General features: G+C 34.1%; 1 protein-coding gene and 1 pseudogene across 1 annotated transcript; both read left to right on the top strand.

Moving 5' to 3' along the window:
- The first annotated feature begins 1,077 nt into the window (after positions 1-1,077).
- LOC147291213 (heat shock 70 kDa protein pseudogene) lies at positions 1,078-1,458 on the top strand (annotated as a pseudogene).
- A 2,598-nt stretch (positions 1,459-4,056) lies between these two features.
- On the top strand, positions 4,057-7,665 carry LOC147291212 (RAP release 2, galactose-binding-like domain protein, putative (DUF1997)). Its single transcript, XM_086236559.1, has 6 exons — positions 4,057-4,381; positions 4,503-4,693; positions 4,826-4,871; positions 5,850-5,932; positions 6,034-6,150; positions 7,319-7,665. The coding sequence occupies exons 1-6, from the start codon at positions 4,189-4,191 to the stop codon at positions 7,388-7,390; spliced, it is 702 nt and encodes a 233-aa protein (XP_086092685.1). The 5' UTR covers positions 4,057-4,188; the 3' UTR covers positions 7,391-7,665.
- Positions 7,666-12,966: the final 5,301 nt, after the last annotated feature.

The raw sequence follows: 12,966 nt of genomic DNA, 5'->3' as shown, positions 1-12,966 counted from the left end.
CAAAAAGAGTACTAGCCAAGGCCACCCAATCCGTTCAACTTTTACAGGGGAAAAAAAAAATTATCCCATTCATTTTCAAATTTCAAATTCACGATAATTACGTACACTACAATCAACTCTAAATCGAATTCCTAAAATCAAGATAATAACAACAGTTAGCAATCCTAGCATGGAAAGTTTAGGTAATTAATAAATGGGTGTGATCTAAGATTCTAAAATAAACAGCTGACTCGTCATATTTAATTAATGCATATATGCCAAGGTGGAAAAGTCAAAGGATGTGAATCAAAAAACAAAATAGAATTAGAGTTCAATCAAAAAAACAGTACAAATAAGGATTAGAGTCCTCAGTGGCCAAATGAAAAAAGGATTAGAGTCCAATTAACATTAGAATTAGAGTTGCTGCTTATTATTGTAGTACTGGATAGTTGATTAACTTGATTTACATTACCGGCCATAATGCATATGTTCCGAGGTGGAAAAGTCAAAGGATGTGAATAAAAAAAAAAAATAGAATTAGAGTTCGATAAAAAAAACAATAAAAATAAGGATTAGAGTCCAGTAACTTTTTTTTTTTTTTTTATAATTGAAAATGTCATGGGCCAACTTTCGCGCACTAAACTAATCTCTTGGGCATGATGATTGATTTACATTACCATTCCCCTAAGCCATTATTAACATTCGGACTGCTTTCAAATTGTTCCCACCAACCTATTCGTCAGTCGTCACGTACTCCCCCAAGCATTTTCAACATTCTCTGTCACCATTGTTCTTGTGTAATTTATATTTGCTCTAGAAGTTTTCAAGCTGAGAATGGCAGGAGAAGAAGAGTGTGGTCATGCTATTGGGATTGATCTGGGGACAACGTACTCGTCCGTGGCAGTGTGCCGGAGTGGTAATGTGGAAATCATAGTGAACGAGCAGGGAATTGAAACAGGACCACTCCATCTTGTGTTGCCTTAAGGTTTAAGAGTAAGCATAAATTGGACACTTTAAGAGTAAGCTGTGCAAGAGCATTAAATGCGGATGAGGCCGTGGCATATGGAGCCGCTGTTCAAGCTGCGGTCTTGAGTGGAAATGGAAATGGAAATGGGAAGCTTCAAGACTTCACTCTTTTGGATGTCACCCCCTATGTCACTTGGGGTGGGGACAGAAGAAGATTACATGCATGTTGTGATTCCAAGAAACACCAGGATTCCTGTGATGATCAAAGATGCTAATCTTACTACTCATTGTGACAAACAAAAGGCTGTTTGGATTCCCATTTTTGAGGGTGAGAGTGCAAAAGCAAGAAATAATAACTTTTTGGGTGAATTTAAGCTCTATGGCATTCCTCCGGCTCCTGAGAGTGTTCCTATCTTTGAGATTTGTTTTAATATTGATGCCAATGGTACCGCTAAATGCATGTCTACCGGACAGAGGAAAGGGATTACAATCACAGGTGAAATGGTGACATAAGAACATGTGGGGGAATTGAGGCAGTACGTGGAGTATATATGAAGTATTAAGTTATGCTATATATATAGTACTAGAACTGAAATAGCATATATGTTATTGAATCGATTTGATCTTCTTAACAGTAAGTTTTGCCAATTTTTTTTTTAGTTTTTTTTTTTTTTAAATTTATGATGGCCTTTTATCTTGACTTTACTCGAATATAAATGTTGGACAACAAATTGTGAAATATGTGAGCTCATGCCTTTTTGTGCTTCTGTTTGGTGATGAATCAGATATTTGATGGCCGGAGGCAGCCAATGGGCCAGCACCACTCCGTGGCTAGTTGTGATTTGTCAATGAACTTAGTTTATGTTTAGAATTAAGATGCATTTTCTTTGTTTATGTTTCTGTTCATGAACCTAGTTTGTCCTTATTCAAGTTCTTCTTGATTATAAGTAGGGATGGCAACGGGGCGGGTTTGCTAATACCATACCACCCCCGCCGGGTAATTGGGTCCCCATCGGGGGTATTCAGGGCCTCTATTATTTTTAAAAAAATAATTCTTTTATTAATAACATACCAAATTAATTAACATAAATATATAATATAATAGATGAAATATATTAAAATTCATCATATTATATTACAATAACACTAAAAATCATAAAGAGAACACTATTAAATTTTAAAGACATGCAACAAAAATTAAGATAATAAATTAAAATATAATTATATAATATAATATTTTTATTAAACGGGTATACGGGGCGGGGCGGGGACGGGGATGGTATTACCATACCCGCTTAATAGGGGCGGGTCCCCACGGGATTTTCGGGGGCGGAGAATTTTGCCATCTCTAATTATAAGTCTTATTGCGCGCAACATGCATGCAAAACTGTAATTGCAATATTTTGTGTTTTCGTTTATTTTCTAGACCAAAATCAGTTGATGCATGTAAGCATTAATTAGCACATGCTATTGAGTCTTAGGTGTAGGTTAATAGAAGATTCAAGTGAAGATTGAAGATAAAGTTCAAGACTTAAATGGAATAGATTGGTTCTAAACTAAAGTGTGTTTTATGGTCCAAATCACGTTTAGGAAAGGTAATGAGACTTGCTCTGATATCTAAATCAGATTAGGTGCCGTACGTGTTAATGGCTCTTAAAAGATGTATCTTAAATCTCTTGATTTTCTTACAAAACAAAAAGTGAATATTAAATTCAAAAAAAACTATTTGTACACAATTTCTACCACCTCATAAATTCTTTCATGCGGCATGTCTTAAGGCATTCTCTCAAATAGGTCGGGTTTGCCAATATCATAGCCACTTTGCTGGGTAATCGAGTCTTCATCGGATATTCGGAGCCCCTATTATTATTATTTTTTATTTTATTAATAACATATCAAATCAATATAAATACATAATATAGTATAGATGAAATACATTAAAATTCATCGTATGATATTACAATAACACTAAATCATAAAAAGAACACTATTAAATTTTAAAACCAACAAAAATTTAGATAAGAATTTAAAATATAATTATATAATATAATTTTTTTATTAAACGGGTATACGGGGCAGGGCGAGGACGAGGATGGTATTACCATACTTGCTTAATTAGGATGGGTCCCCGCGGGGATTTTCAGAGGTGAGAAATTTTGCCAACACATGTCACCATACAAGAATTAAAGCTTATTGTGAAATCCACATGTTGTCTTGTATAGATGAGTCCCCCTAGAAAGGTATTATGAATGTAGCAGTATTCTTTTACTAGCACCGGGTTGTGAGGACTTGATTTAGACTCGAATACTATACGGCGATATAAAAACGTCCCCTATATGATGATACGTGGTGTCTATCATATACCTTATATACTAAAAAGCTTTTATGCATAAAGACGTTCTCATATAAGATGGTCATTATGTATTGCCGTATAATATCTGAGTCCGAATCAAATTTTTACAACTAGAGTGTTGATAGGAAAATTTCTGATTAATGTAGTAAAAAAAGATGTAATGCACTTGTACACGGTACACCTAACATTACTTATTAAATTTTGGACTTAGCCCTCAAGAATACCAAGAAATAAAGAAAACATTACTTTTAAATTTGAAATGTGCTAAAATAGTAAAACACAAAACTAAAAATATTTTAAAAATAAAGAAGCTGTTGGAAAAATATGTAGTAGGGTTGGCATTGGTCGGTAATCGAACCGACTTTCAGTTACCGACTTTGAGGAAATTGACACCGAACCGATAGAGGTCGGATGCCATAAAAAGGAGCCGACGCTGAGTCAAAGGCAGTCGGTCACCGATCGGTCGGTGGCGGTTGACTTTGACAGGTGGTGTGGTTCAGTCGGCTCGAGCATGTTGGTGATTCGACAAGGGTGTGATGTGAACCGTAGCCGACCATTGGCGGTTTGGTCGGTGCCACAACCGAAACCGAGCTGCAACAAAAACAACCGGAACCGATAGTGTAGACAGTAAAAATATTATTTCAAATTCTGCTCATGAGAGAAAAAAGTTTCTATGCAACAGTCAAATTGAGTCCATGTAGCTTTCATCCCACTGGTTTGTCTTATCCTCATATCCCTCACCCAGTTGCTTCTCCTTCCTCTGCTTCTCTCACTCTTACACATACCTCCCAAACTCAATCCTTCAGTATATTCTTTCCCATTATTCTGCTACTTTTTACGGAAACAAAGAAAAAAAGAAAAACTTTATTTATTTTTATATATAAAAATAGATGGCACTGAGCTCTTTCTCTATAAAATTCGGTTCCATTTCGTGTCCGTACGCAAATTCCAGAACCGGGAGGTCTCCGAGACTCAAACTCAACCATTTGCTTCGAATTTCGGCCGATTCGACGACCCCGAAAGCTCGATTCGTTGCTCGCCGAACCGAGTCCGTCTCGGTTCCGCAGCTCCAGCGGCCTCTAAGTAATGTTAGAATGCCATTTTTGGATTCATGCCATTCAATTTCGTGCTTAATTCATGGTCAGTTTCTCAATTTTCGTTTTTTTTGGTTGTAATTTAGGGTTTTTTTTTGTTGGGTTTTCAGGTGAGTACCTGAGCTTGCCGGCGAGTCAATACTCGGTGTTGGACGCAGAGAGGATAGAGAGAGTAGATGACAATACGTTCAGGTGCTATGTGTATAGGTTCAAGTTCTTTGCTTTTGAGGTTTGCCCTGTTCTTCTTGTTAGAGTGGAAGAGCAGCCAAATGGTTGTTGCATTAAGCTCTTGTCCTGCAAGGTCGGTGTGTTTGCGCTTGTCACTGTCTCAGTTTCAATTTTTTAATGTTCGTAATTTTATTGGTTTGAAAAAAAAAATATATATATTATATATATACGCATGTATAATGTGGTTGGCCGATTGATGGTACAGCTTGATGGTTCGCCGATTGTGGTTGCGCAGAATGACAAGTTTGATGGTGAGAATTTCTTTGCTTAATTTTATGTCATGGGTAGAATTAGAATACATAATGCTCATTCTACACTTCATATTTGCAAACTACACTTGAGGGCTCAAAAACATTTTAATGCACACTTCTTTGTGTTCTTGTAGAAAAATTTTAGCTATCATTGGGCTTTTTAATAACAATTTGAGATTGCCTGCTTAATTTTGAATGGCTGTTGCATGAAAGTTGCTTGTCACACGTAATGGTAGAATAATTTAGGCTGTCTCTTATTGCGTTCTCTCTTGAGCCTAATGAGCTGAGCATAGGGAAGCTTGGGCTTGGCTTGTTTAGCTTATCAAACCTAAAATTGGGCTTGAGCTTGATAATTGAATGAGCTCGAGGTGAGCCTTTATTGAGCAGCTCGCAACTAGTTCACAAGAGGCTCCAATCATTGACATCCCTATCTATTTCTTGTTGTAAGGCTTGGATGCATGCATAAAAGATACTCTTTTTCAAATCAAATTCGAAAGGAAATTAATGAACTATAGTGGATGCTTTTAAACTTAAGCTGGTGGAGGTCTTTGTATGAATCTAGATATTCACCCAGTACAGAACTGGGAATGAATCAGTGCACTTTTATGTTTTATCTGTAATGCAAATATTTTCTGCACCAATTAGTTGTGTATATGTGGCTTTTGAACAGTTGCCACATCCAGGTTTTTCCAATGACTTAAGAAGGAAACTGCCATCATCTCACTGAATAAAGTTAATGAGATTGTCACTGATTTTTATTGATTATACTTATTGGTGAAAAGATGTCCCTCCATCTATATCTACAATTTGTTTATAAAGAGTAAGGAAGGTGGCTGCAGTTTGTTGTATTAGTTTAATTCTCAATGATGTAAAAAATTAATGTGGCCTTTTCTACTAGAACATGCATTCATTATGTTGAGTCATTTGATTTATGCTTTTTCAGGAGTTCTTTGACTTTGATTTGGTATGGGAATGCAGCTTATATGGTGAACCAAATATCGTGTGGTAGCAACCAAAGCAACTCATCAGGGCAACAACTCACTTCAGATACCATCATTGAGGTGTTGATTGCAAGGAAATAGTTTCTGATATTAGCATAATTATTTAAATTTATAATTTACCATCCCAAAAGACTGTACATAGATTGTTTTGTGAAATTTAGGTTAGCATTGAGATTCCGTTTGCATTTCGTGCAATTCCAGTCCAAGCTATTGAATCATCTGGAGCCCAAGTCCTTGAACAAATACTAAGAATTATGCTTCCCCGCTTTCTGGAACAAGTTAGTGGAAATTTTTCACATATTTCCTTTTCAGTTTTCTCACATGTTCATAGTTTGGTGCGTGTTCCAGTTCCCATTTTTTATGAAAATATAACTTTGGCCTCTGAGGTATATATAGTATAATGTTCATATTAAAAGAAAATATGAACTTTTCTTACATAAAAATTTCCTCTTTTGGATAGATAACTTTTAATCAATTCAGTTCTTTGCTGTTTTTTTGGTTGAACAAAATCTTTGTTGTTTGTATGTGGGTTACTAGTTGCTTTCTTTTTTTTTTGATGAGTGGGCTGATGGCATAAGGTTTCTGCTTATTTTAGAGTTGCAGGTCTACATTTTATCAACTATTATTCTCTCATTAGTCATATCTTCTGTTTGATACATTTTTTTATTTTTTATTTTTTCCAATTAGTGATACAATTCAACATAAATGAACTAGAATTGTTGTAAGCTGAAGCCTACTGACTTTTTGAGGTTATGGCCTTTGATTTGACATAAAAATATCCCAGATAAAGTGTGTTAATCATAAAGGGGCTTGCTGACTATTTATTATTGGGATGGGGATCTTGGAATTTCAAATTGGACCTTGCAGTTCGACATTTGTTGGTTATTGGTTCCTGTGATGTGTTGCCTTGCTGCAGATTTTTTGCAGTATTATTGAATTAAAATTGTGTTTTTACATTGTATCTAATTCAGACTGAATCATGGAAGACGTGCAAGATGAGTATAATGATTTGAAATTTTGAATTCTTTATTAGTTATTATCTTCTCAAGCATGAATAATGCAAGGATTTGCTATAAGTTAATGGATGTGATTGATTAAGCAGGGGGTTCAAATGAGACAAAATCTGAGAAATTATATGAATTTCAGAGAATAAAGTTTACACTTCATGGAGAAATATTTTTTCTTGGGATTTTCTGTTCAACTTTGACTCATTAAGTCATGTGAATTTGTTATCTAGTGTCCATGTTGATATGCAGTGAAATGATTGCACATAGCATTACAAATTGTTATAAGATGTCACATTACTTTTTCATGCGGATGTTTGAAACCTTGATGTTCCATTTTAAAAATTATGATCCTTGCAAGTTACCTCTCAAGGATAGCATTCATATCCTGACAATGTTGGAGTGGCTCCTGTTATATAATTTATATCGTGGTTGGTTGCAGCTTGTGAGGGACTATCAAGCATGGGCTTCTGGTGATAGATCAAGGCAGCCTCTTGGAACTGGTGAAATATGAAATTGTAGATGATCGCACTTGCAAGTTCATTGGCTTTTTATGTTGAGCCATTACATGTTTATTGCTGTGTTATAGGCAGTGAGAATCGCATATGACACACTTGATTTTTATGGTTCACTAGTTTAGTTTGTTCAAGGAGAGAAAAGGATCTAAAAATTACACCTAAGAAATGAATTTTCTGATTTGTTGTCATAGATTGCGTTACAATTGTCATGGGTAACTTATTGTTGTATTGGACTATATCTGCAATGTATTCCTGTAATTCTTAATGTTCAGATGTTGTGCCTTTTTGGAAGGTTAGGAGTGTTGCTGGAAGCCTGGAACTATGGAAAACAAACATTATTGTTACTTGTAAAAGAATAAAAGAAAGGGTGTTTCCATATTTTGTATCCATGAGTTTTCATACAAGTTGTCATCAAAAGGGAACAGAGGATATAGGAGACTTTTCATGATCTGACAAAATCAAATTTTTTTTAGAGTGCTACTTTCGACGATGTTACACATTTTTAAGGCTATCTGAATTCTGATGTACTTACTTTTGATGTTTTAACCTTCATGAAATGAAGTATCTTTCAATTAAGAAACAAAAAACAGGATTACCCTTTGGTGTTGTTCCTGGTTGAGATTAACATAAATTTAACACCTTTAACATTAAGAGTATATACCACATGTGGAATGTAAAGTTTTGCATTACAAAATATAATGTCATGGGTCTGTCCTCATAGTTATAGCCAATTGATTTTGATTCGGATGCTCATTTTAATTTATCTAAAAAACAAGGAAAAATGATTGTTCAACGAGTTGAGTTAGGCCTGACTTTTGGACCCAAATCTATGGGTAGTGGCCAAGGATAGAGCCCAGGTCGAGCCTTTCCTTATTTGAATTGGGCCTAGACCTCTTAAATTTCAAGTGGAGCTGGCTGACCTATTTTACAACCCATATATTGTGTTTTTTTTTTTTTTTTTTTTTTGAGAAGACAACCCATATATTGTAACTTGTAAGACATCTATTAAGTAGAATGGGCAAAATATGATTGTATGTATCATATTATTCAAAGAGTACATCAGTTATTAAAAATTTTATTTCAGTGGAGATAATAAATAAAAGAGTGCTTCTATTTTGATCACTCAAACCACTTTCTTGACAACCCTTTACAATTTTTTCTCAAAACTTCTAATTATGCCCTTAAACTAAACTAAAAAGTAAAAAAATTAAAAAAAGAAATGCAATTTATAAATATAACATGTCAATCTATTGGTGAAAGAAAATTTTATGCATTGTCAATATAGACTAAAAAAAAAATGAGGAGGCAAAGGGAAAATGAAAAGGGAAAGGGGGAAATTAATATATGGTTGTAAGAAGTTTGATGGAGCTAGTGACATTGCTCCATTATGTAGGCCATGGCTATCTGGCAAATCTATGAGTGTACATCCCATTTCCTCAGAAAATGCCAAAACAAAATAGAAGGAAGACAATTAGAGGTCACCCTTAAATCCTTATTTTTCATTTAATATAAGATGATGGTGGATTTTTCTGTGCCACTTGTTATTACATTCCTAAAAAACTTATGCCACCAAAATCAAAACCTCTAGAAAACCTTTCAACAAAAACAAATGGACGTATAAACTACAAAAGAAAATGACAAAGTACCATCAGGGTCACTCAATTAAAAAACACTCGCATCCCCTTCCCCAAAAAAAGAGGGTTTCATGGTGTTCCATGACAAGTGCAGAATGAATGGCGAAAACTTATCAAGAAACGTTTTCTAATTAGATATATTGATATGTATGTATGTTGTCAAATTGTAAATTTAAATTACTGATCGAATAAATTTTTGTTTATATGTGTTCTCAAAATTACAAGATAACTTGCTAGATTTTCTAATAAAGAAAAACATTAACCAAGAATAAATATAATAATTATTTTCACTTCTTTTTGGCTGTTTTATATGTAAAACCTTGTTTACAAAGGATGGTGAAAACACTTGAGTGAGTGGTCTAAATCACCTAGTTGAGGAGTGGGTAAGCAAAATATTTGTTAAAAGATAAAGTGATATATTAGAAAAACTAAGATCATAATCTAGTTACTATATAAAAAAAGAGTCACATTTAATTCATTAACGGTACCATCTCGATCATTCTATTGTTTGGCTTCAGGAGAGCCAAGATTGGCTTCTCTCGACCTTGAAGTATAATGTAACCGTATGGATGAAGAATAAATCTTAAGAGTTTCGAGCCTTTTTTTCTCAAAAAAAAAAAAAGTTATGATCTCTTTTTTTTTTTTTTTTTTTTCTTATCTATAAGAGGATTTGAACTTGAAATGTCTCCAACATTGTGAAAAAAAATATCACTAAATAAATAATTTGTTGGTTGATACATGTGATCTAAAAATATTGGTTTATCTACGTGTGTGTGGAGGAAAAATGGATATATAGTAATACTAGAAAATTAGGATTAAATACCAAATATCAATAGTTTTTCAGTAAAGCAGCAAGACACCAATTTTTTTTAGTTTAGGTACTAACCTAGAGTAAAACATTTTGGATTAAATCACAAATCAGTTTGTTATACAGTTGTGACTGTCGAACAGTTATAGTTGTAATTGTCAAACAGTCACAGTTGTGACTGTTTAAAAAATCAAAATTTTTAAGGGTTTCATACTTTTGATTTAAGTTTGGGAGATGAAGTCTTATAACCCAAAGACTAAACATTAAAGTTTAAGCCTTGCAAATATTGAAAAAACAACAAATCAATAAAAAAGTTATGACTGTTAGACAGTCACAGCTCGATATAAAGGAGGAAAAATGGATATATAGTAATAATAGAAAATTAGAATTAAATACCAAATATCAATAGTTTTTTAGTAAAGCAGTAAGACACCAATTTTTTTTAGTTTAGGTACTAACCTAGAGTAAAACATTTTGGATTAAGTCACAAATCAGTTTGTTATACAGTTGTGACTGTCGAACAGTTATAGTTGTAATTGTCAAACAGTCACAACTGTGACTGTTTAAAATTTATAAAAAATCAAAATTTTTAAGGGTTTCATACTTTTGATTTAAGTTTAGGAGATGAAGTTCTATAACCCAAAGACTAAACATTAAAGTTTAAGCCTTGCAAATATTGAAAAAACAACAAATCAATAAAAAAGTTATAACTGTTAGACAGTCACAGCTCGATATAACCATATTTTTTAAAATTGGTACCTAAACTGAAATTTAGTGCCTAAACTGAAATGACATAAATATTTTGGTAGTTGAAATAAAAAAACATTACAATTTAGTACCTAAAATCAATGGACCTTAGTAATAACTACTTTAACTCATGCATATTCTAAAGAATTTAAAAATTTTGGGGCTCATGGCCCCTCGTCTAATATATGTTGTTCATGTTATTAATTTATCGACTGGTTTATCCTGAAGGATGAACCCAATTAGAAATTTAGAACCATGGCACATGGGCAGAGGCGAAATACTTTTGATAGGAAAAAACTGAAAGTTACTGCTGGTTAGTTTTTCATGTAATGAAAAAACTTGTTCATTTATGTAGCAAAAGGAAAAACTCGTTTATTTAGGTAGTAAAAAGAAAAACTTGTTTATTTTGTTATTTTGATTAGACTGCATGTGATTGGTTTTTCTTGGACTTTGTATGTGTTAAATTATTGGTATAGTAATTTTACACGTGCAACATGTAATAAAAAGGCATTATATAAATGATTAATGTAATTGACTGATTATAACTTAGTGACAGTTAACAACGGTAGAATATAGCTAAACAACAATTACGGGGTAGGGCCGGAACAAATAAAAGGGGAATACTGAATTGTTTTGTACATTGCCATGTCGAATGTCGATCACCTAGCGACTAAAATAGTGTTTTGGTTTAAAAAGTATTAAAAGAGTAAAGAAAAAATTAGTTTTGAAACTGATAATCAAAAAAGTAATTTAGCATTAAGTTGGATTATTTCACAAAATAAATTAAAATAATAATAGTATATTTGATATTTAACATATGTTTATACAACCAACTAGCTATTAGACCGGTCTAATGTAGCAAGTTTGTCACTTCCGTTGTCGTGAATGCAATAGCATAACGCATTTACTTTCCCAGCGGCCCCAGCATGCCATTTCTCATATTGGGATTAATTTTTGGTTTGATGTATATTGCTTTCTTGGTTTCTTGATGTTGTGTACTCTAACTCTCTTTAAATAAATACATAGCTTATCCCTCTTTAACAATAATATCACATGTATATCATCTTTAATAAATGGCCAGAAAACTTATTTGTATTGATGAATCCCACTTTAATTTATAATAAGTGATATTCAATATAGTACCAAAATATGGTGTTCCATCTTATCATTACTTTAAAATAAGTAGCATATATATGTGGAGAAAGAAGCTAAGTGATTTCTTCGTACTATATTTATCTTCTACATGTTCTAGCCTTCTAGGTTGTTGTGCCATAATTTCTAACACAATACCACGTGCACATTCTCTGTAGTTACATGCTTCCACCCACTTGGAAACAAAAAAGAAGAATCATCTACTCTCAAGAGTCAAGACAACCTGAAAGGTTACTGGACTTTTGGGTAACAGATCGATCAGATAGATATGGCATGTTCTTGAACAGAAGTAGACATCAACAACATGCACCTTAGTGCGATATGTCTCATGGACCCAACGACACACACTTTATTTCATTTTCAACACTCAAATCCCTATCCAATACCTAGGATTCTAATCCCTTATCATACTCCCAGTCTCCCACCTTTAAAACTCTAAAAACCCAGAAAGTGTTGTGGGATTGCAATGTGATTTTGTTTCCCAAAAAGCCCACCAATTCTGACCCATTTTGTCTTCATGGAAGACCATCCCTAGAAAACTCCAAGGGCCCATAGTGTGAATGGATAAAATGATTAATTTTCTGGCTTCTTGGGGATGGAGTTTTGCTAAAACCCTAGAGAATGATATGAGTAATTGAGAGGGGACAAGTTGCATGGGGTTAAAGAAAACTTAGACAGATTACCTAACATAACCTACACTGTTTTCTCCACCCAATGCCTTTGTCCATATGCTCATGGACACATATAAATAATTGTGCTTGTATTACGGTTTTGATGTGCACCCATTGTACCTAATCAAATGTGGCATGTTTGGAAGTTGGAACTCCATCCCCAAATTAATGAGCAAAAATTTTCATGTTTTATGTTTACATGATATATATATAATTTTATTCAGGTGCAGACGAGCGAACATGCAAACTTGCCGCCAAGCGCTTGGCAGTCTATTTTTTCTAATAGTCGAGCGCTGGCTGCAGCGCTCGGTATCGCTTCCGCTGCCAATTTTTGAAGGCATTTCCCCAATGATTCACCTCATACCCTCCTAGGGTGTAGAATGATGCTTGTAGAGGCTGCATGGTAAGTTTTAACTCTTGAATCCCGAAGTTAAAACCTAACATAAAGCTGATGAACTAGTGCTGAGCGCTCGGGAGAAGAAGAAAATGACACTGCCGAGCGCTCAGCGCTGGGTATGAACGTGCGGACTTCGCACTTGAAGCGGACTTCGCATTTGATA

The sequence above is a fragment of the Dryas octopetala genome, chromosome 3 (assembly GCF_963921425.1).
Source record: "Dryas octopetala chromosome 3, drDryOcto1.1, whole genome shotgun sequence".
NCBI lineage: Eukaryota > Viridiplantae > Streptophyta > Magnoliopsida > Rosales > Rosaceae > Dryas > Dryas octopetala.
The sequence above is the reverse complement of the archived record's forward strand: the minus strand, read 5'-3'. Positions and strand labels throughout refer to the sequence as shown.

Bases quoted from the DNA above. Each gene is read 5' to 3' on its own strand.
- LOC147291212 (XM_086236559.1), top strand. From the start codon at position 4,189: ATGGCACTGAGCTCTTTCTCTATAAAATTCGGTTCCATTTCGTGTCCG. The intron at 4,694-4,825 runs GTCGGTGTGTTT...TTGATGGTACAG, and splicing joins TTAAGCTCTTGTCCTGCAAG to CTTGATGGTTCGCCGATTGT. The intron at 4,872-5,849 runs GTGAGAATTTCT...ATGGGAATGCAG, and splicing joins GCAGAATGACAAGTTTGATG to CTTATATGGTGAACCAAATA.